General features: G+C 46.5%; 1 protein-coding gene across 1 annotated transcript in view; it reads left to right on the forward strand.

Annotated features, from left to right (window-relative positions):
- Window positions 1–24221, forward strand: part of RUNX3 (RUNX family transcription factor 3) — a 95058-nt gene that overhangs the window by 48054 nt on the left and 22783 nt on the right. The window contains exon 4 of the mRNA XM_030220062.1: window positions 14285–14449. Within this exon, the coding sequence (XP_030075922.1) occupies window positions 14285–14449 (165 nt within the window). The remainder of the gene's footprint in view (window positions 1–14284; window positions 14450–24221) is intronic.

The raw sequence follows: 24221 nt of genomic DNA on the forward strand, positions 1-24221 counted from the left end.
CTTTAGTCATGCAGAACTCCACACTGTGGTGCAGCCGCCATCTTGGCTACTCCCCTCCCCCACCAATGGAACCAAACAGGAGCAGAATGTAATTTCCTTTGCTCCTGGGTGAGTTTTTGCATATGGAGTTAAAATGGAGAAGAAATACAGGCACAAAACAATAACAACAAACGACAAAACCCTAACCCCCCTCCTCACAAATTCTCTGAAATGCTTTCAGTTTCAACAGCCATAATACAAAGAATAGCAGTTATTTCAGCTTTCGGATTTCCTAATGTAGAAAAGATGTCTGAATCCTTTCTCGAAGGTTTTCAGTTTCACCACTGCATACAGAATTTCACTGTCCCTCTTCCAAGAGTATGCCTCAAACTCATAACATGTTTTCTATTATTGGACAGAGCAAAGGGGCTTGCATCAGTTATTCACATGGGAGCTGGGTTAGAGATGAAGCATATTGTAAAGCCCTTATGGGGTGAATGGGGTGGGGCATGTCCAGGGACAGCAGCTTTGCGATCAGGTTTGGTTAGTAACATAAGATCTCTGTCCTTGACAAATCACTTTTTTTAGGAACAAATCATATGTGAGTTTTTTTGGTATTTTGGCAATTTAATTCATACATGAATATTATTCAGTGCTGTAATACTGGGAAACCTGCTGATCAGCTCAGCACAGGACACAGCTCTGCGGGTGCCAAGCAACCCCAGTACTGAGCATCTCCTTCACTGTGACCAAAGCAGGGTAGTTTGTGTTGTGTTTGGGTTCTCCAGTCCTTTTGAAATGTTGGCACCTATGGATCCAGTCACTGCTTTAAATAGTATCCTGTTTCCAACAGTGGCCAATCCAGGTTATAAGTACCTGGCAAGATCCCAAAACAGTACTAAACATTTTATGCTGCTTATCCTAGAAATAAGCAGTAGATTTTCCCCGTCCATCTTAATAATGGCTTATGGACTTTTCTTTTAGGAAGATAGCCAAACCTTTTTTAAACCCTGCTAAGCTAACTGCTTTTACTGTATTCTCTGGCAACAAATTCCAGAGTTTAATTACATTAGATGAACCCCCCCTCCTCCTTAGGCTCAGACCTGTTATTCAGAAACACCTTAGAAAAACACCAAGAGACCATCCAGTTCAACCTCACATGGGCTTCCCCACTTTCAGGTCATCTTGAAAGTAGTTTGGCTGAAATGCCACAACCCGATCTTTACTTAGACATCAGAACAGATAAAGGTCATAACTGTCTTCTACAAAATTGGAACAGAAGACATTCAGGCAGCAGCCCCTACTCAATAACCTCCTAAACCTCCAACCAAGCTCCAAGGTCCCCTTTTTCACTAGGTCTACTCAACTTTGGAAACCTAGCTAAGAACAATGGGAACTTTACCTTACAGAGAATTTAGAGAAAGGTTTTATTTGGCATCTTGATCAGAGCTTCTGTTTATTTAGGGTTTAATGTGCTGACAAGGGTGCTGAAAAGTTCCCTTATCATGGCACAGCCTCCAGCAAGTGGCGTTGGTATCCAACCAGATCTTGTTCAGTTGTGCTGTGTTCAACACATCTGGTACGAAATTGTAAGTTGTATCTCAGTCTGATGGGAGTTTCTTAACATTTTTTAGTTCCTGCACACCTTCGACTGATCAATGAAACCCTTGCATCCCCTTTCCTAAACTACGTGTCCACTAGTGACTGACAGCTACGTCATGCAAGGTTCAGCGTTAGGAGTCACGGAACGAGAAAGGGACCTGGGAGTCATCGTTGATGATACGTTGAAACCTTCTGCTCAGTGTGCTGCTGCGACTAAGAAAGCAAATAGAATGTTGGGTATTATTAGGAAAGGAATGGAAAACAAAAATGAAGATATTATAATGTCTTTGTATCACGCTATGGTGCGACCGCACCTCAAATAGTGTGTTCAATTCTGGTCGCCGCACCTCAAAAAAGATATAGTGGAATTAGAAAAGGTGCAGAGAAGGGCGACAAAAATGATAAAGGGGATGGGATGACTTCCCTATGAGGAAAGGCTAAAGCGGCTGGGGCTTTTCAGCTTGGAGAAAAGGCGGCTGAGGGGAGATATGATAGAGGTCTATAAAATAATGAGTGGAGTGGAAAAGATAGATATGGAGCGTCTGTTTGCGCTTTCCAAAAATACTAGGACAAGGGGGCAAGCGATGAAGCTGGAATGCAGTAAGTTTAAAACAAATAAGAGAAAATGTTTCTTTACTCAGCGCGTAATTCGACTCTGGAATGCGTTGCCGGAGAATGTGGTTAAGGCGGTTAGCTTAGCAGAGGTTAAGAAAAGTTTGGACGGCTTCCTGAAGGAAAAGGCCATAGAATGTTATTAAATGGACGTAGGGGAAAATCCACTATTCCTGGGAAAAGCAGTGCACAATGCTTTGCTCCGTGGATCTTGTCAGGTGATTGTGACCTGGATTGGCCACTGTCGGAGACAGGGTGCTGGGCTAGATGGACCTTTGGTCTGTCCCGGTGTGGCGATGCTTATGTCTTATGTCTAGTTAGCTGCGAACAGTGCTGACTCCTAACATGTCACTAAAATTACAGAAATACTTACCACCAATAACAGTCTTGCAACTGCCTTCACTCTGTCTAGAAAGTTGTAATAAATTGCCTCAGGTTTCAAGGCCCTTCTCTGCACCCCATTTGACCCCTTCCCATACCCCTTTTACCGCTGGTTAAAAACCCGTGCTCTAGAGGATATGGTTTCAGGTAACAACTGCTGGACGTTGCTGAATTTAAAATTTGTTTGTTCAGATAACTGCAGGTGAAGATTCAAGGTGTCGATAGCCTAGTAGAGGCTGGATCTGAACAAGCTGGAAACACAAAGGACTGGGAAGAAACCACTGGGATGAACCCCCCTCCCCTGCCCCAAATTACATTTTCAAGTTTCCATTATCAGACACAAATAGAATCTGCAGATCAGATCCAAGTCAACACTGTTGGAAGAAATTGGTATCTGCAAAGGGTGAAAGAACCTTTTTGGAATCGGTTTTTGTGCAAACATGGACTGCAATGAATCTGCAAACGAAAGGAAGGGGAAGGAAGTTGAAGTCGATGCTCATGAGCTGATAAGGAATTGTGAAAGCGGAAAGATAACTTGAAGCATTATTATGAAGCGCTCTGAACATTAGGAATAGTAATTTAAACTGAGATCAACACAATATTGCTAGTCAGTGTAACCAAATTAAGGGGGTCCTTTTACCAAGCTGCTGTAAAAGGGGGCCCACGGTGGCATTGACAGTGGCGTACCAAGGGGGGGGGGCGGTGAGGGCGGTCCGCCCAGGGTGCATGCCGCTCGGGGGGGGAGGTGCCGCGTGCCTGTTGGCCGAGTCCGCTTGTTCCCTCCCTGCTGCTCCCTCTGCGCGGAACAGGTTACTTCCTGTTCCGGGGCAGAGGGAGCAGCAGGGAACGAGTGGACTCGGAGCTGACAGGCGCGCGGCACCCCCCCCCCAGCAGGGGGGTGTAATTTCACCGGGGGGGGGGGCGCATCGGTGATCCAACCCTGGTGTCAGCCAGCCTAGGAACGCCACTGGGCATTGACACGCGGGTTTACCACGTACCCAGGCCCCCTCTTACCGCAGCGGGTAAAAGCTTTCTTTTTCAAAAAGGAAGTAAATGGCCATGCGCTACGTCAACGGATTGGCGTGCAGCCATTTGCTAAAGGAGCCCTTACCGGTAAGGGCTTCCACACTAACCCAGCAGTAACCGAGCAGCGTGTGGCGCCCGCCTGATTACCGCCGGGTAAGTCCTCGGCACTAGGGAAAAAAACCTTCCTAGCGCCAGAAATGGCATGCGATGGAAGCTGGAACTACTGCTGAGCTCCACTGCCGCGGTAGCCCTACTGTGGCTTGATAATAGGGCCCCTGGAAGAGGAGTGAGAAGGTGATCAAAATGGCGGGCACAGCAGGGAAAACGGGCCGCTGTGTTCTGTAAAGTCTGTAGACATTTTAATCTACAGACTGGATAATACTAGGCAAAATGCATTTTTCTTTTTAGCACTGTGGCATCAACTGACGAATCCTTTACCAGGTTTAAATCCTCGCTAAAAGCCGGCGTTTCCTTTTGAGCAACCGGGATAGCTTGTGAGCCTTTCATTTCTTAATCTTTTCTTCTGTAATATTTAAGTTGCTTTTGAATGCGTGTTGACTGATCTGTCCAATACTGTAGTGAATGGCAGAATATCAGATAAAAAAAATAACCTAACGTAACCTAAGGAAAAAGTGTGTGTGGGGGGGGGGGGGGGGGGGGGGGAAGGCTTTGTTTAATGTTCATTAGAGGAGTGTGGTAGCCGTGTTAGTCCACTCTTAAGGTTATCACAGTGAGAATCCTGAAAGGTAACTTTAAAACCATACAAGAACGTAAGACCTTTGAAGTCAGAATGATTCAATATTTTAACACCCAACAGAAAGGACTTAACAAGGACCTGGGGTTCCTAGCCCATTATAAACCATAAAGCTGTATGTCTCTGTTGATCACCCTCCCCTCACCTATCCACACCCATCCTGTTAGAATATCAATGATATGCTTTGATGTCCCCATGCATACCTCCTACCCACCCCCATCCTCCCACCCTGTCAGACTGTCATAGTAATGCTTGAATGTTTTCACTTATATACACTGTCAGCTAGCACATTTGCTTATTTCCGATCTGACGAAGAAGGGCAACCTTCGAAAGCTAATCAAGAAATGTATTAAGTTATGTCCAATAAAAAAGGTATCATCTTATTTTCTTTTCCATGTTTTATTTTGTTTGATTTCTATTAATAACCTTAAGAGTGGACTAACACGGCTACTACACTCCTCTACTTTTCCCCCAAGAAATGGCACACGCTCAGGGCGGGACTACCTGGTTTCAAACTTGTGCTAATTAACCCCTATTTTTTCGGTTTTTTGTACAAATCTTCCTGTTAAATAGGAATGTATATCTATGATTGCACTGGGGGAAATTCAGGACTATACTGGCCTGCTTGGGTTGATCTGGATAATGTGACAACCCCAAACAGATCTGCTAAAAAGTACCTGTACATAATATGTAAACTGCTTTGATTATAATCACATTTCTTGATTAGCTTTCGAAGGTTGCCCTTCTTCCTCAGATCGGAAATAAGCAAATTATTTCCGATCTGAGGAAGAAGGGCAACCTTCGAAAGCTAATCAAGAAATGTATTATGTCCAATAAAAAAGGTATCATCTTATTTTCTTTTCCATGTTTTATTTTCTTTGATTTTTAATGTTCATCAAACAAAGCAACCTTTCCTCTGGTGGATATATTCCCGAGTACTAAAATGAAGTTATTGAACTTGCATTGTCAAAGGCTGGAGCAAATTTGGGACTGATGTGTTTGGGAAAGAAGGGACAGAGTGACTAAATTCACCTGAAGACGAGTTTAGAGACCCAACACCAAATTGAAAATATATGTGGGAGAGACGAAACTCAGGCCAGCTTTCTAAACCACTGAGAATTTGGTAAAGCCCACTGACAAAGCTTACCGTGCTGTCAAAGTTTGCTTTGGACTGATTGCAAGCAGTCTAAGACAAACGCTGTTTACCAAGTAATGGTCAAAGGGTTTTTCTGTGGTTCTAATGTGTGTCTTTAGCAGCCACCAAAAAACCCTATGCAAATGAGCTGCTTAATATTCTAATGAGCATTCCATGCGATGCACAGCTCCAGAGCAGCCGTAAAATCTGACCTAGATTTTATGGCTGCTGTCAAATTGCCAGAGAGGAAGGAAACAGGCAGCTGCAAAGGCTGCCTGTTTGTGCCCCCTACATCTCCCCTCCTGATCCCCCAGCGCCTGCCCCTACGATTCCCCAAACCAAAAATCCCTAGTGGTTCATTGGACCGCCTCCCAAACCGCCTCCCAGATCTGACCTAACCCCCCCCCCCCTAAGATCTCTTAAAAATTCCCTGGTGGTCCAGTGGACCCTGACACCCTCACCCCTCCCCTCCCAGATCCCCCCTCAAGCAAAGGAATCCTGGTGGTCCAGTGGACCACCACCTGACCCCCATCACTGTAACCATCACTCCTGGGTGGTCTAATGACCCCCACATACCTTTGATCCGCAGGAAGCAGAAGAGAAAGAGCAACTCCTGCTCCCTCCTGCCTCTGGGTATGGTCCGTTCAAAATGGCGGCACCCAGCCCCTGCCTGGTGCATCCTGGGTGGGGAGGGGTTCGAGTCAGGTCAGGAGGCGATTTGGGGCAGGGTGGGGTAGGGTGGGGACTGGAGGCGGTCCACTGGACCACCAGGGATTTTGTGCAAGCTGTCAAATGCATTTGACAGTTTCCAGTTGCAAACAACAATTGGTGCATCAAAGGGGATTCGTGCATCTCATTTGTATGCGATCCCCTTTGTGCATTGGTTACTGTCTACAATAAGGTAATTTTTCCAGTGGAACCTGGAATTAAACTCTGTAATTTGTTGCAAGAGAATGTGGTAAAGGCGGTTAGTTTAGCAGGGTTTAAAAAAGGTTTGGATGGCTTACTAAAGGAAAAGTCCATAGACCATTATTAAATTGACTTGGGGGAAATCCACTATTTCTGGGACTGTATTGAACTTTTTTGGGATCTTGCCAGCTACTTGTGACCTGGATTGGCCACTGTTGGAAACAGGATGCTGGGCTTGATGGACTTTTGGTCTGTCCCAGTATGGCAATACTTGTGTACTTGGGATTCTGAATGGAATGTTGCTACACTTTGAAATTCTGCATGGAATCTTGTTATTCTTTAGAATTCTAGAATCTTGCTACTCTTTGGGGTTCTACATGGAATGTTGCTATTCTTTGTTTTTCTGGATTGGCCACTGTTGGAAACAGGATGCTGGGCTTGATGGACCTTTGGTCTGTCCCAGTGTGACAATACTTATGTACTGTATTTACCGGGTGCCGCTGTGCATCAGCCCTTGAATGTGGTTTAACTGGGGTTGGAGGGGGGGGGGGTCTGACAGCCTCCTTGCCGAGAAGTACCCAGGGCCAGTATGTTTCAAGCTCTCCTCCAAGAAAAGACGCTCTGAACGGGGCAGTGTCTGCTAGTGTGGCAAAACTAATTTTTCCAATTCTTAATCTGGGTTTGCTCTTTTGTGGAAAACAGGGATGATTCTAATTTACGAAGAGCATTGTGATAAGGTGTTTTGACAAGTCAGGCAAATATACCCAGATGACATGGAATTCTGTTGATAATGGTAACATTGTGTCTAAAGAAACACATTTCATGCAGCAGCATCTTTCACCCAGGCCAGTGTGTCAATAAGTAAAAGGATTTATTTGTGAGAGACAAGTATCCAGAATTGGCCCCAAGGCTTTGCTACCTAACACCTTATTTGGTGTGTAAGCCGCAGTTTGGAAATCCCCCCTCATCTTCTTGCATAAACCCTGAGCTGCTGCTAATCTGCAGGCTCCAGGTTGTCAACAAGGATGCAGGGTGTGGAGCATTTAAGAGCAACGTTGCTACTTTATGGCTTAGAAACGTGCCTGTAAGTGAATCTTGCTGGGTTTATTTTTATTTTGCTGACACCTTTGTCAGTAGTAGCTCAAGGTGAGTTACATTCAGGTGCTCTGGATATTTCTCTGTCCCAGGAGGGCTCACAATCTAAGTTTGTACCTGAGGCAATGGAGGGTTAAGTGACTTGCCCAAGGTCACAAGGAGCAGCAGTGGGATTTCAACTGGCCACCTCTGGATTGCAAGGCCACTCCTCCACCCCACTTGTTACTCTTTGGGATTCTATATAGAATGTTGCTACAGTTTGAAATTCTACATGGAATCTTGTTATTCTTTAGAATTCTAGAATCTTTATTTATTTTTTTTTAGATTTTGCTCACACCTTTTTCAGTAGTAGCTAAAGGTGAGTTACATTCAGGTGCTCTGGATATTTCTCTGTCCCAGGAGGGCTCACAGTCTAAGTTTGTACTTGAGGCAATGGAGGGTTAAGTGACTTGCCCAAGGTCACAAGGAGCAGCAGTGGGATTTCAACTGGCCACCTTTGGATTGCAAGGCCACTCCTCCACCCCACTTGTTACTCTTTGGGATTCTATATAGAATGTTGCTACAGTTTGAAATTCTACATGGAATCTTGTTATTCTTTAGAATTCTAGAATCTTTATTTATTTTTTTTTAGATTTTGCTCACACCTTTTTCAGTAGTAGCTAAAGGTGAGTTACATTCAGGTGCTCTGGATATTTCTCTGTCCCAGGAGGGCTGACAATCTAAGTTTGTACCTGAGGCAATGGAGGGTTAAGTGACTTGCCCAAGATCACAAGGAGCAGCAGCAGTGGGATTTGAACTGGTCACCTCTGGATTGCAAGACCGGTGCTCTAACCACTAGGCCACTCCTCCACTCCAGAATCTTGCTATTCTTTGGGGTTCTACATGGAATCTCGCTACTCTTTGAGATTCTGGAATTTTGTCACTCTTTAAGATTCCAGAATCTTATTTATTTAGATTTTGCTCACACCTTTGTCAGTAGTAGCTCAAGGTGAGTTACATTCAGGTGCTCTGGATATTTCTCTGTCCCAGGAGGGCTCACAGTCTAAGTTTGTACTTGAGGCAATGGAGGGTTAAGTGACTTGCCCAAGGTCACAAGGAGCAGCAGTGGGATTTCAACTGGCCACCTCTGGATTGCAAGGCCACTCCTCCACCCCACTTGTTACTCTTTGGGATTCTATATAGAATGTTGCTACAGTTTGAAATTCTACATGGAATCTTGTTATTCTTTAGAATTCTAGAATCTTTATTTATTTTTTTTTAGATTTTGCTCACACCTTTGTCAGTAGTAGCTAAAGGTGAGTTACATTCAGGTGCTCTGGATATTTCTCTGTCCCAGGAGGGCTCACAGTCTAAGTTTGTACCTGAGGCAATGGAGGGTTAAGTGACTTGCCCAAGATCACAAGGAGCAGCAGTGGGATTTCAACTGGCCACCTCTGGATTGCAAGACCAGGACTCTAACCACTAGGCCACTCCTCCACTTTAGGTTAAACCTTAAGGGCAGCATCCGCATCATGAAGGTGTGATGTCCTGTTGTTTTGGTCATTTTTCCTCCATGATTCACTGGAAACATCATCTTTTGCTCATTGCATTTTGCCATGAACAAGTAGTGTTACGTCCCAAAAGCTAGTCGATTTTGTTAGCCTAATGTTTTTACTTGTTAATCTTTATATCTCTGGATTCAAATGGATTAACATAGCACCACAGAACGTTTTTCAAATGATAAACCCAACCTGTTAAGATTAAACATGACAGAGATTTCTGTCCCCTCCCTTTTCCCGTGAACCCTCTGCCTCTGGCTCATTTCGTCTCCAACTCAGTCATAGGTACATAAGTATTGCCACGCTGGGACAGACCAAAGGTCCATCAAGCCCAGCATCCTGTTTACAACAGCAGCCAATCCAGGTCACAAATATCTGGCAAGATCCCAAAAACGCTCAATACATTTTGGGCTGCTTATCCCAGAAATGGTGATTTTCCCCCAAGTCAATTTAGTAATGGTCTATAGACTTTTCCTTTAGGAAGCCGTCCAGACCCTTTTAAACTCTGCTAAGCTAACCGCCTTTACCACATTCTCTGGCAATGAATTCCAGAGTTTAATTACACGTTGAGTGAAGAAAAATTTCTCTGATTTGTTTTAAATTTACTACTTTGTAGCTTCATCGCATGCCCCCTAGTCCTAGTATTTTTGGAAAGAGTAAACAAGTGATTCACATCTACCCATTCCACTCCACTCATTATTTTATAGACCTCTATCATATCTCCCCTCAGCCGCCTTTTCTCCAAGCTGAAGAGCCCTAGCCACTTTAGCCTTTCCTCATAGGGAAGTCGTCCCATCCCCTTTATCATTTTCGTCGCCCTTCTCTGTACCTTTTCTATTTCCACTATATCTTTTTTGAGACCTGGATCTGCTGGCCAACTGACCCATGGTCACCTGCTAACGATTAGAGATGGTATTAGGATTGACTCAAATACAGATAAACCACTCTTTCTCAAGGAGGTTGACTCCAGTCCAGTCCAGTACCTAATTTCATGCACGGCACTGAAGTTCACAAATCAGACGGACTGTTTTACACACGTGCAGAGGTCCCCTTTTACCTCAGCTGGTAAAAGGGAAGTCTGCTTTCCTACAGGAAATGGTCAATCGACAAGTAAACCCTTGCCGCGTGGCCATTTTGGAGGGAAGCCCTTACCGTTACCCATTGAGGTGGCGGTAAGCAGTGGCATAGTAAGGGCGGGGTGGTGGGGCGGTCCGCCCCAGGGGCACGCCGTTGGGGGGGTGTCGGCTCCGCTGGTTCCCTGCAGGGAACCAGTGGAACCGAAACCCCCCCATCGGCGTGCACACGGCAGGTAAGAATGCACTTGGGGGGTGGGCTTGGATGATGCGCTGAGGGGGGGTGTCATGCTGCACCCGGGGGGGGGGGGGTGCACAGCAGCGAACCGCCCCAGGTGGCAGCCACCCTCGCTACACCACTGGCGGTAAGGGCTCCCACGTAAACCCGGCAGTAACCGGGCAGCGTGCAGCACTGCCCAATTACCGCCGGGTACACTCTGGCGCTACAAAAATAAATACATTTTTATAGTGCCGGAAATGACAGCGCACTAGGGGTAGCCCGGCGGTACTTCCTATATAGCGAGCAGGAAGCCTGCGTTGGAAAAAGGAGCCCTAAGCGATTTTTTTAACCGGCTGATAGGTTATTGAATTCTGTGGTTTACGTATTATATTTTATAATATTTGTTTTTTCGCTTGCCATCCTCCAGAAACTGCTGGATCTCTTCTTATGTAATCCGCATAAAAGCTATTGGGGTATTTGTGAAATTAAGAAAGCATGTAATTTAATGTAATCCAGTGTTAGGTTCACCTGCCATGCATGGTTGTTGAGGGCAGAGCAGTGGAGCATAGTTTTATGGGCGAGAATGCTGGTCCTGGTGAACCACGGTGGAAGTTAAAATGGCCTGCTTGAATGCAGCCCGTGTAACCAGTGTTTCAACAGGGGCAGTTATTTTCAAAAGAACACTCCTCAAACTAACAAGACGTTTAGCACAGAAAAAGAAGCAGATTTGCAAATGATTATGTGAACTGTATTCTCCTTCCTCTGACCTATTTCCTCTCCCCAGTGAGAAGATTTGGGGTTCAGTAAACGCACACATGAAACTGAGCAGTTGCTATTGATCTTGCAGCCACTATGGAACAAAGATCTAAGCTACCCATTTTCCCATTTACAAACCAAGGGCCCTGTTTACTAAGGTGCGCTAGCGTTTTTAGCGCGCACTAAATGCTAGAGACACCCATATATTCTTATGGGTGTCTCTAGCGTTAGCGTGCGCTAAAAATGCTAGCGTGACTATGACGTGGCTTAGTAAGCAGTAACATCAATTTATGCAGAGCCGGTGGGGGGAGGCGGGGCTGGTGGTTGGGAGGCGGGGCTAGGGCTGGGTAAGACTTCTACGGTCTGTGCCCTGAAAATGGCAGATACAAATCAAGGTCAGGTATACACAAAAAGTAGCACATATGAATTTATCTTGTTGGGCAGACTGGATGGACCGTGCGGGTCTTTTTCTGCCGTCATCTACTATGTTATGCTATGTTGTCTCTTTTCTAACATGACTTTTCTAATTTTAGATGGTAAATGTTTTACATTAAATCAGATGGAACAGAAATTCTGAATGCGTTTTGTTGTTGGGTTGGGGGTTTGTTTACCCATCATTCCCTTTCATTACACGCAGCGCACAGAGATTCATCCTCGTATAAACCATGTGGGTTCAACCCAGGCAGAATTTTCCAGTAGTCAGAGAGATGTGTGAAAGCTTCTCCCCCCCCCCCCCCCCAATCCCCTGCCATCCAGAATGTCTGCCTTTTCTGAATCGTTCACCAAAGGAAATATCTAACCTTTCACACACCCACAGAAGCAGATTTTTCAAGCATGCCTTTTGAGTTTTGCATGTTATGTACTTCCACAAGACTTCACGCTGAATTCTGCAGCTGATCCGCAGGGCTTTGCCACTTCAAGTGCCAGCTTTCAGTGTCAAGTGTGCTAAACAGCAAAAAAGTTGTCATAAATGTAATAGTAGTGAATTCTTGTGAAATTATTTAGGAAAGGAGAAATTCACTATTCCTTAAAAGAAAACTTCATACATTTGGGTACAAGGAGCTGTTCTCATTTTTATACATTTTATACAAATAGTTTATACAATTTTTATATATTTTCTATATAACCAAAAGTTTTCATAAATGTGATAGTAGTGAATTCTTGTGAAATTATTTAGGAAAGGAGAAATTCACTATTCCTTAAAAGAAAACCTTCACACATTTGGACACATGGAACTGTTCTAATTTTTTGCTTAGGACTTTCACTGAACTGAAGTGGATTGGGATAGGACACTGCATAATATTATTTCCATTACTGTCATCTAATTTGCCTGTTTCTCAGTTCTGATGGTGAATGACACGTGGTCATTTGATTCTGTTTTACTATTGTTATGCTGTTAACACAACATAAGTTGTCTGATTCAAACTACTCCTGTCGGACCCTACCTTGGATGAATTTCTTCATAAAGATGATAAAGCTTAATAAATAAATACACACCGCAGGGCAAAGAATCCCTGGGACCTATAAAAGGGGCTCATAAATGAATTTAAATTGCCTGATCAAGAAACCCCTCCCCTGACATAAAAAACAGGAAACACGGCTTAACCAGTAGCATTTTCTACTGCCATCCTAAGGGGCTCTTTTACTAAAGGGTCGACGCATGACAACAGGCTCGCTGTGCGCCAATCCGGACCTACCACCGGGCTATAGCAGGATCCCGGTGGTAGTTCCCACCCCCAGTGCACGCCATTTCTGGTGCTTACCTGGCGGTAATTGGGCAGCACTGTGTGCTACGCGGTTACTGCCAAGTTGGCGCGGGAGCCCTTGCGGCCACCTCAATGGATGACAGTAAGTGCTTCCCCCCCCCCCCCCAGAAATGGCCGCACGGTAAGTGGTTCACTTACCACATGGCCTCAGTGCGCAGGCCCCCTTTTACCTCAGCTTAGTAAAAGGGCCCCAAATGATGGAAAAGTTTTCCAAAAAAATTAGAGCAGGAAGAAAAACTTGATTTCCTTCTCCTATATGTTTGCATCACAAGTAGTTAAAAAATTGAAAGTGCTGGAACCCCAGTCTGAGGAAAGGTTTAGCAAATTCTCCCACCAGAGGGGCTGAATGCATAGAAGTGACACCGCCTCAGAAAGCACATTCCTAATCCTAACAAGAGCAGGGCTATCCTTCTATCCTTCAGCCAATGCCGAATGGGGCAGTCAGAAGATTTCATTCCTGGGCACCAAGAAGGGAAAGGGAAATAGGACTTGATGTACTGCCTTTCTGAGGTTTTTGCAACTACATTCAAAGCGGTTTACATATATTCAGGTACTTATTTTGTACCAGGGGCAATGGAGGGTTAAGTGACTTCCCAGAGTCACAAGGAGCTGCAGTGGAACTTGAACTCAGTTCCCCAGGATCAAAGTCCACTGCACTAACACTAGGCTACTCCTCCACTCATTCCACCAATAAGAGCCAACCTCATCAGTGATGTCACAATGGCTTGATTGCCCGATACTTGGCTCACTTCTGATATTGTGATGTCATAAGGGACAGGGGGAAAGGGAAATGGGACTTGATATACCGCCTTTCTGAGGTTTTTTTGCAACTACATTCAAAGCGGTTTACATATATTCAGGTACTTATTTTGTACCAGGAGCAATGGAGGGTTAAGTGACTTGCCCAGAGTCACAAGGAGCTGCAGTGGGAATCGAACTCAGTTCCCCAGGATCAAAGTCCAGGGTACTAGCCACTAGGCTACTCCTACACTCCTTCCTCTTTGGGATTCCAGAATCTTGCTATTCTTTGGGGTTCTACATGGAATATTGCTACTCTTTCAGATTGTGCATGGGGACTTGATATACCACCTTTCAGTGAGTTTTGCAACTACATTCAAAGCAGTTTACATAGTATATACAGGTCCTTATTTGTACCTGGGGCAATGGAGGGTTAAGTGACTTGCCCAGAGTCACAAGGAGCTGCAGTGGGAATTGAACTCAGTTCCCCAGGATCAAAGTCCACTGCACTGACCACTAGGCTACTCGCAGCATCCCTTAGGTCCATGGCACTGATAGACATAGGCAGGGCTGTGCATATACACAGAAAGAAATCTCACCCTGTCTTATCTTTCCGGCAAGTCTGATTTCCTTAGAAAAACAAAAACAAAAAAATCTCTTCCTTCCCTCCATAATTATATTCAATTCTCTTCTGTTTTAGGGCACAGGCAAAAACTCGAAGACCAGGCAAAATCCTTCCCTGAGCGTTTCAGTGAGTTGGAACGGCTGCGTCAGTCTATACGGGTCACCCCAAACACCTCCAACCCTCGGGCCTCCTTGAGCACACCCAGCCATTTTGGCTCACAGGCGCAGACACAGATACAAGGTAGGTGGTCGTGGCATGAGACAGCAAACGCGGACTATGTTACATGAATGAAAGGGCCTCTTACCATTCATTTAATCTGTTATTACAGTCAAACAGAAATAGCGGACATCAGTGACGTATCTACAGAGGGCCTTGGGGGCTTGGGCCCCCCCCCAAATTGGATCCGGGGACCTCTGGTTTGGCTGGTGGGGGTCTCCAACCCCCACCAGCTGAAGCCTTTCTCCAGTGCTGTTCTCTGCGCATTGCCTGCCCTGCTTCATCTCACGCAGTGGCGTAGCCACAGGTGGGCCTGGGTTTAGCGGTAGCTGGTGGAGATCCCAAGCTCTGTCAGCTGAAGACTTTCCCCTGATAGTAACAAAATTCTACTCTCCACAATACTGGCACCTGCGCATGCTCAGTTTTCAGCGCATGCCTGCTGCAGACTGCCAAGGTGGAAAGAAGCATTTTCCTGCCAGCAGAGATATTTTTTTGGTGGTGGTGGTGGGGGGGGGGGGGGAGAACATTTGATGCCCACCCACTTCTTATCTAGGCCCACCCAAAATCTGTTGTCTGGCTACGCCCCTGATCTCACGTCTTGTGCATTCTCAGCTTTAGTGAAAACAGAGCATGCACGTGACATGAGGGGAAGCAGGGCAGGCAACGCGCAGAGAACAGCGCTGGAGAAAGGCTTCAGCTGGCGGGGCTTGGGGACTCCTGCCAGCCAAGGTGTATGAGGTTGCGGCAGGGCGGGGGTTGCGGCAGGGAGGTGGGCCAAACTGTGCCCCTTACTTTGGGCTGCAAACCTCCCCAAAGATTGAGGTCTGGCTACACCCCTGGTGGACATGTCAAATTTATTCTGCAAAACACATCAAATAAAGGACATAGGTAGAAATCTAGGGGTCGGTATTGAAAGGAACTTATTTGGTTAGCAGGCAAGACAGATACTCAGTGGTACTAATTGGACATTGCCACTGATAATTCTCGTTAGCTGCTTGAGTAGGATCTGGACTGCGCTGGGTTGAACCGTGGGTGGAGTCAAAGATTATCCAGTTAGCAGCTGTCCTAACTTTGAGGTCCTTTTATCAAGCCATGCTAGAAAGCAGCAGCCTCTGTGATTAGCATATGGGTTTGCCACACACTCCGGCTACTTTCTAGCGTGGCAGACAAATGCCAGAATTGTTATTTGTGTCAGCAATGGCCAGACGCTAGTTTCACAGTTAGGGCTTGGAGAAAAGGCGGCTGAGGGGAGATATGATAGAGGTCTATAAAATAATGAGTGGAGTGGAGTGGAATGGGTAGACATGAATTGCTGTTTACTCTTTCCAAAAATGCTAGGACTAGGGGGCACACAATGAAGCTATTTCTTCACTTAATGTGTAGTTAAACCCTGGAATTCGTTGCCAGAGAATGTAGTAAAAGCAGTTAGCTTAGCGGGGTTTTAAAAAAGATTTGGCTAGCTTCCTAAAAGAAAAGTCCATAAGCCATTATTAAGATGGACTTGGGGAAAATCCACTGCTTATTTCTCTCCTACACCCTGGGCCAGAGCCTCATCTGGTCCATAGGTTAAGCCAGCCCTGACCACAGTTAAACACTGGCCCTCTAGAATTTTGACTGCTGATCATCTTTAAGCTGCATTAGTTCACAGTAGGAAGGGGTATTCTTTGTCACCATGGTTCTGATTTTTGTCCCTGTGAAGTGCAGTCTGGATCCGAGAAACACAATAGGATGTTGTCAAGGCTCCGAGGATCCTGCCAGATCGCAAGAAGCTTGAAATCCTCACAAAATTTCCCCTAGTCTCACAAACCCCATCTGTGAACTTAATTGATTAATTGTCACTTGCGGGGCCATGTGACCGTCTATGTGAGACATGGATATACTACTACTACTACTTAACATTTCTAAAGCGCTACTAGGGTTACGCAGCGCTGTACAGTTTAACAAAGAAGGACAGTCCCTGCTCAAAGGAGCTTACAATCTAAAGGACAAAATGTCAAGTTGGGGCAGTCTAGATATCCTGAATGGAGGTATAATGGTTATGTGCCGAAGGCGACGTTGAAGAAGTGGGCTTTGAGTAAGAATTTGAAGATAGGCAGCGAGGGGGCTTGGCGTATGGGCTCAGGGAGTTTATTCCACGCACAGGGTGAGGCGAGGCAGAAAGGGTGGAGTCTGGAGTTGGCGGTGGTGGAGAAGGGTACTGAGAGGAGGGATTTGTCCTGTGAGCGGAAGTTACGGGTAGGAGCGTAAGGGGAGATGAGGGTAGAGAGGTAATGGATATTCCTTGTAATTCCCACTCCTGGGAAGGGAATCCCCTCTAAACTTGCATTTATGTGTGTTTCAACATGTGGGCACAAGTTATGCACCCCTAGGCCACTGGGTTCTCATCCTGCCCATCCTCCATGCCTTTTCCAGTCCAATCCTTGGGACTATGTAAATTTCTCAGCAGAGTTTGTTATATAAAGACCAGAAAAGGTTCCTTTTATCCTGGGTTTGTTTGTTGTTGTTTGCATGATATTTTCAGGTATAATTTGTTTCATTTTGTTTTTCTTTTTTTTTTTTAAGCACTCACTGACTGCAGATGTTTGTGCTAAAAATTAGATACCAAAACGATCTCTGTCTCAATGTTGTCTTTATTGTTTGTTTTTGTTTGGAAACAAAACTGAAGCAAGTCTGTTTTGCTACATTTTTATCTGGTTTCAAAATGAGTGTAGGGAAAGCCAATACACCACCTGCATAGTACACAGTAAATGACGGCAGATAAAGCCCTGTACAGTCCATCCAGTCTGCCCACCACCCTTTCCGTGAAAAAAATACTTCCTGACATTACTCCTGAGTCTACCCCCCTTCAACCTCAGCCAGCATCTAGGTGAAATCTCCTGCAATGAAACATAAAATCCAAAGGTTTCCCCTGATATTTTACCGCAAGGATTAACACATACAAATCCCATATACATCATAATAATGCCTCAAGACATTACCTCACGTACTCCACTTCCCCGTACTCTCTCCCACTCAACAATCTACCCACAGATAAAAACTCTCTACCCATCACTCTCTTGTTACTATTCGATCACCGCAGTAATTCCCCAACGACATATCCCATAGTTTCTACGCCCCAAAGGTGACCGATATAACTCTGTCTTCCTTAACTATTCACAATGTAACCATAATCATAATGTAACAAACTGTATTTCCATTATTTACAATGTATTGTAAGCCACACTGAGCCCGCAAATAGATGGGAAAATGTGGGATACAAATGCAACTAAATAAATGTAATGAGAAATATGTTTCCTAACTAGCTCTTCTGCAGAAAGGAGAGTTGAAGCGTTCTGATTCCCATTTGTTAAATATATGTTAAGCAGGGGGCTGTGCCTTTTACAGGTCAAGGCTGTCATCATGGACTTTTGCCAGGAGGACAAGACATTTAAGCCAGTAGTTCTGTGGGACAGAAAAATGATGACAGTGAAAAGGCAGGTGGTTAGCTGCCCCTTTATTTAAATTTTGCTCACACCTTTTTCATTAGAATCTCAAGGTGAGTTACATTCAGGTACTCTGAATATTTCTCTGTCCCAGGAGGGCTCACCAGGCAGTGGCGTAGCTACGGGTGGGCCTGGGTGGGCACAGGCCCACCCAATCTTGGCTGAGGCCCACCCAGTTGCAGCGTCATGCTTCTCTCTTTCCCCCTGTCCTTCACGGCATCTCGGCATCTGCACTCTGGTCTCTGAACCCCTTTCTTCCCTGGTGTCAGTATAGGTGTCCTCAGCGCCTGCAGCGATTCATTCTTGCTGCTTGCGCTGGCCCCGCAGGCTTCCATCTGCCACGATGCATTCCACTAGAGAGGAAACAGGCAATGACATCAACGAGGGCGGGAGGTGGCAGATGGCAGCCTGCAGGGCCGGCGCAAGCAGTGAGAATGAATCCGAGGATGCCTGTACCGACATCGGGGAGGGACGGAGTTCAGAGACAGGAGCACAGATGCCGGGACGCCGCAGAGGAGAGGGAGAAGTTGTGGGGTAGGTGAAAAAAACCCCTCTTATGTTCTTAAAAAATATCTCCAGGGAGATATTTGTGGTGTGTGGTTGGGGGAGGGGGCACGTGCGTGTGGAAGGGCCCATCCAATTTACCTCTGGGCCCATCCAAAATACCGAGTCTGGCTTCGCCTCTGGGGCTCACAATCTAAGTTTGTACCTGAGGCAATAAAAGGGTTAAGTGACTTGCCCAAGATCACAAGGAGCAGGTGCTCTAACCACTAGGCCACCCCTCCACCCAAAGAATTTTGTTACTCTTTGGGGTTCTACATGGAATGTTGCTACACTTTGAAATTCTGCATGGAATCTTGTTATTCTGTAGAATTCTAGAATCTTTATTTATTTAGATTTTGCTCACACCTTTTTCAGTAGTAGCTCAAGGTGAGTTACATTCAGGTACTCTGGATATTTCTCTGTCCCAGGAGGGCTCACAATCTAAGTTTGTACCTGAGGCAATGGAGGGTTAGGTGACTGCCTCTGATCAAGACCCCTCTCTGGCCATGGACCCTCCCTGAGCAAGACCCCCCCCCCCACCCTATTCCCCACAAGGGCTACCTTTCACAGCATTGGTGGTCCAGTGGGGGGGGAGGCTCCAGGAGGTCATCCCTGTGGGGGATAGAGGCATGGAGGTCTTGCTCAGGGGGGGGACTGAGGCCAGAGGGAGAAGGGGGGCATGATCGTGGGGGGGGGGGGGGGGGGGGAGAGGGACTCAACTCTGTTGGCCCTAGAGCATTGGGCTGCAGCTTTGCAGCCTAATGCTACTGGGTGGTATAATAATCCCAGCAAAAAACGGGGGCTATTTTATCATTCTTTTTAAGGTGGGATTCAGTAACCTGCGGTACTTGGATCCCGCAAGTTGCTTAATCCCACAGGAGATCAATATACAGTGAAAGGTGAACTTTTTCCACACCTTGATGAATTCCCCCTCCCCCCCCCTTAGTTATGCCAACTCTATGGATGGCGTAATTGCAAGAAGTAAATGTTAGGTACACTGTTGCTGGATTCCACTAGTATTCTATAATGCAATTCGGCACCCAGATGCTGATAAACCTTAGATGCTCCCCGTGGGGAATCAGGAAGTGGCCACTTAGGGGATGATACCATGTGGTGAGAGTCTGTTCCATAACAGCACCTGGGTGGCAAGATTTGGTCTACCCTGGTTCTCAGCCTGCTGCTCTCTCCACTAGACTATTACCCCTTTCTTTTATGGCACAGTTTCCCCCTTGGTATTGAGACCTTCTCCTGGAGATGCTGAAGTGTTAGCTAAGGGCTCATTTGGGTCTGCACTTTGGAGGGGTGATCGAGGGGGGTTATTTCTCTGAAACTAAAAGCCAAAGGAAAAACACCAAAATTAGAGACTGGGAGTTTGTAAAATCAGTGATTTCCGCTTCTGAAAACCAGCATTTACACACACAGAGCCCCGAGTGATACTTTAAAATGGCTGTTGCCCCTCTATGGGCTGCAAAATACTGTACCTGTGCTTCTCCCCCCCCCCCCCCCCCCCCCCCCCCCCCGCAGAAGGCTATCCACCTTATAATCGAAAGAGAAAAACGCCTAGATTTCGACCCAAATCGGGAGATAGACGTTTATCTCACAAAAACGAATAAATCAGTAAAATGGAAAGCCGATTTTGAACGTTTTCAACTGCACTCCGTCGCAGATGTGGACAAAGTTGATGGGGGTGTGTCAGAGGTGTGGCGAAGGTGGAACTGGGGCGTGGTTATCGGCCGAGGAGAGATGTACGCGTTAGGGCGATAATCGAAAAAATAAAGGCATTTTTAGCGAACATTTAGGACACTTTTGTTGGACCCTTTTTTCACACGAACAGGTCCCAAAAAAGTGCTCTAAATGACCAGATGACCATCGGAGGGAATCGGGGATGACCTCCCCTGACTCCCCCAGTGGTCACTAACCCCCTCCCACCACAAAAAATGATGTTTCACAACTTTTTATTTTCACCCTCAAATGTCATACCCACCTCCCTGGCAGCAGTATGCAGGTCCCTGGAGCAGTTGTTAGGGGGTGCAGTGGACTTCAGGCAGGTGGACCCAGGATAATCCCCCCCCTACCTGTTACAATTGTGCTGCTTAATGCTTAGTCGTCCAACCCCCCCCCCCCCCCAAACCCACTGTACCCACATGTAGGTGCCCCCTTCACCCCTTAGGGCTATAGTAATGGTGTAGACTTGTGGGCAGTGGGTTTTGAGGGGGAGTCGGGGGGCTCAACACACAAGGGAAGGGTGCTATGCACCTGGGAGCTCTTTTACCTTTTTTTTTGTTTTTGTAAAAGTGCCCCCTCCCGGTTGGTGTCCTGGCATGTGAGGGGGACCAGTGCACTACGAATCCTGGCCCCTCCCACGAACAAATGCCTTGGATTTATTCATTTTTGAGCTGGGCGCTTTCATTTTCCATTATCGCTGAAAAACAAAAACGCCCAGCTCACAAATTGTCGAATAAAACATGGACGTCTATTTTTTGCGAAAATACGGTTCGGTCCGCCCCTTCACGGACCCGTTCTCGGAGATAAACGCCCATGGAGATAGACGTTTTCGTTCAATTATGCCCCTCTTTGTCATTTGCATGAGCAAACGCCACCGTTTACACATGACAAACTGTTCAAGGCTTCTGAAATATCTGCTTTTTGTATTATTAAGAAAGGATTTTGCATTTGAGAGTATTTCACATTAAAGATCAATGTTGTAATTTAAAAAAATAAATAAGTAATAAGCTCTATTATGCCTTTCTTTAAAAAGACCAGTTTTGCAGCTCAGTCCTTGATCACTGGTTGCCAGTGTGCACCGGTATGTCTATTTTTAAGTCTGGCAAAGGGTGAGCATGCAGCCCTGCTCCAAACCTCAGCCCGGCTCGGAGGTTTTAAAATTCAAACTGTGGCACAGAAGGGCTGATGCAGTTCTGTTTTGAAAACAGACCTGCGTTTTCCCTCCTGCCCGGCCAGTCCAGTGTGCTGGCAGTTCCATGACAGGTTTGGGATGGCTGGTTGGCATCCACGTTCCTGGAGGCAAATTTATTTTCTTAGGCAGATTTCACATACTGGCAAATAATGTTAGCAGATGCCAAACCAGCTGGGGCAGAAAGGGGGAAAGGAGAGAGGCAGGTGGTGTATGATTTGGACACTAATACTGCCAATCTAAATAGAGAAAACAGTTACCCTCCCCCTCCCCCCCCCAAGGAAAAAATTGTTGAAATGGTGTCAAGGACCACACAGGCCACACTACGTGGCTGCCCAAATCAGCTTTATTAACAGAACTAGTAAGAAATGCCCGTTTCTGGCAAAAATGAAACGGGCGCTAGCAGGGTAATCCCCCCCCCCCCCCCCGTCCTCCCTCCCTCCCTCCCGAGTTCCAGACACCCCCTCCGTGCCTCCGTTCCGAGTTGCACACCTCTCTTCTTCGTCCCTTCGTCCAACCCTCAGTGACGTGGTTGCGAGGGCCGCCCTGCCCTCAACGTCATCGCATTTTGACGCGAGGGCGGAGCTACAGTGACTGGAGCCTGCAGGCCAAACTGGATATCTCGGGCGCCTCAAGTTTCCGGCTTGAGGCTTCAAAGTGCCTTTTATATATATAGATAGTAGACCAGTTCCAAAAAATGTTAGCGTATGAACACCCGGGAGCATTAATTATTCTGCTGCAGAAGAGGAAAAGACTGATAGGGGGCATCCAAGGGGGATTTTTTAAATAGTTCATAAAACAACAGTCAACAGTGCAGAGAAGGGCGACAAAGATGATACAGGGGACGGGACGGCTTCCCTATCAGGAAAGGCTGAAGAGGCTGGGGCTCTTCAGCTTGGAGAAAAGGCGTCTGAGGGGAGATATGATAGAGGTCTATAAGATAATGAGTGGAATGGAAGGGGTCGATGCGGAGCGTCTGTTTACGCTTTCCAAAAATACTAGGACAAGGGGGCATGCGATGAAGCTGCAGTGTGGTAAATTTAAAACGAATCGGAGGAAATTTGTCTTCACTCGACGCGTAGATAAACTCTGGAATTCGCTGCCGGAAAAGGCGGTTAAGGCGGTTTAACTTAGCGGACTTCAAAAAAGGGTTGGACGGCTTCCTGGAGGAAAAAGCCATAGAATGTTATTGAATGGACGAGGGAATAATACAGTATTTCTAGGATGGGCGGGACAAATTGCTTGTTCTTTTGGCCACTGTTGGTGACAGGGTGCTGGGCTCGATGGACCCTTGGTCTGTCCCAGCATGGCGATGCTTATGTACTTATGTACTTATGTCAGAGCGTGAACACAAGATGCTGGAAAACATGCAGGATACCATTGAGCAGGGATGCAGATTTCCATGTGTTTTACCATAGTGGGGACATTTCTCATCCAGCAAATGTTAACAATATTAACTTTCTCCTTCCCCTCCCATCAACACACACAAAACCCTTAGGGCTGGATATTCAAAAGGGTTAGTCCACCAGGGGGATGATCTAGAACTGGGTGCTACAATTTAGGTGCTGAAATTGCTGGCAGGCCTCCATTCTCCCCAACAGCAAACCTGCCAGCGACAGGGGGCTGGAGGTCCAGCGGACCTCCGGTTCCCCCAACGATCCCCCTGACTATCCCCCCCCCCAGGTTCAGGGAGGGCTGGAGATCCAGTGGGTCTCCAGCCCCCCTAATTCCCTTCAACAAACAATCCCTGGTGGCCTAATGGGCGACCAACCAACCCCCCCCCTCCGCGACAGGGGGGCTGGAGGTCTGCTGGACTGCCGGTTCCCCCCCCCCAGGTTCAGGGAGAGCTGGAGATCCGGTGGGTCTCCAGTCCCCCCCTCGGTCCCCCAGTGAAGGGTCCCTGGTGCTCCAGTCCCCCCTACCCCTCTACCTTGTGGGTTGGAGGAGGGAGGGTAGCCTGCCTCCCTCCGCTTCCTGCGACGCTGCAAAATGGCGGTGCCCAGCCCTGCCCAGTGTATCCTGGGATATGCTGGGTGTGGTTATACACCATATAAGGTGTATAAAGCAGGAGCAGTTCTTGGTCAGTGGCCATTGGCCTCAGCTACTTCTAGAACTCAGCTAATGTAGAGCATAAGTCTGGCCACTAGGTGTCACTATTGTGCAATGACTGGGACTCCCTCCCTGCTGCTGCCTGTTCATGTTGTCATCATCAACCCTACCCTTGGTTGACCTTGGGAGAGTAGAAGGCCTGACCTACAGTTCAAACCCAGGTCTTCTGCACGGCAGCGCACAGCACATGCCAGTGAGCCATGAGGCTTCTTCCTCCCTAGTCTAACGTTATTTTCTTTTTCCAAAATTCAAATTCTTATTTTAATTTGGGTTGCTTGACAGATCACACCAAGCCTGCTAAAGAGCTCGGGGTGTCCCCTGAGCTTTCGGTTGAGCCACAGTTTGAGTTTTAAATCATTAGGTCTCTGGTTGCGCTGTAAATAGCAGAACTGAATTTCCGTTTTCCCTTTGAGAAAATGCTTCAAAGATAATCAGTGTGGAAGGAGGCAGCCACAGGGCAAACTGTGGTTTGGGAGGGGATTTACAGAACCACTTCAGGGATGGCCTTCATTAGCACACTTTCAACGGGTATTATGCGACTGTGCAGGTCACCACCGTGTAAGAGCAGGCGTGAAAACGTTTGTGCACAGGAAATAATTGTCCAGGATCTGAATGCCTATAATTCTGCTACTTTTCAAAGGATTTTCTAGGGCATGAGTCATCTCCTGCTTCTGTGTTATAAATAAGACTCAGACCAACGTCCTACTTTGTTTTTCTCCTGTTCTGTTTTGCGGATATCTACTTGGAA

Source organism: Microcaecilia unicolor, chromosome 11 (genome assembly GCF_901765095.1).
Source record: "Microcaecilia unicolor chromosome 11, aMicUni1.1, whole genome shotgun sequence".
NCBI classification, from domain to species: Eukaryota; Metazoa; Chordata; class Amphibia; order Gymnophiona; family Siphonopidae; genus Microcaecilia; species Microcaecilia unicolor.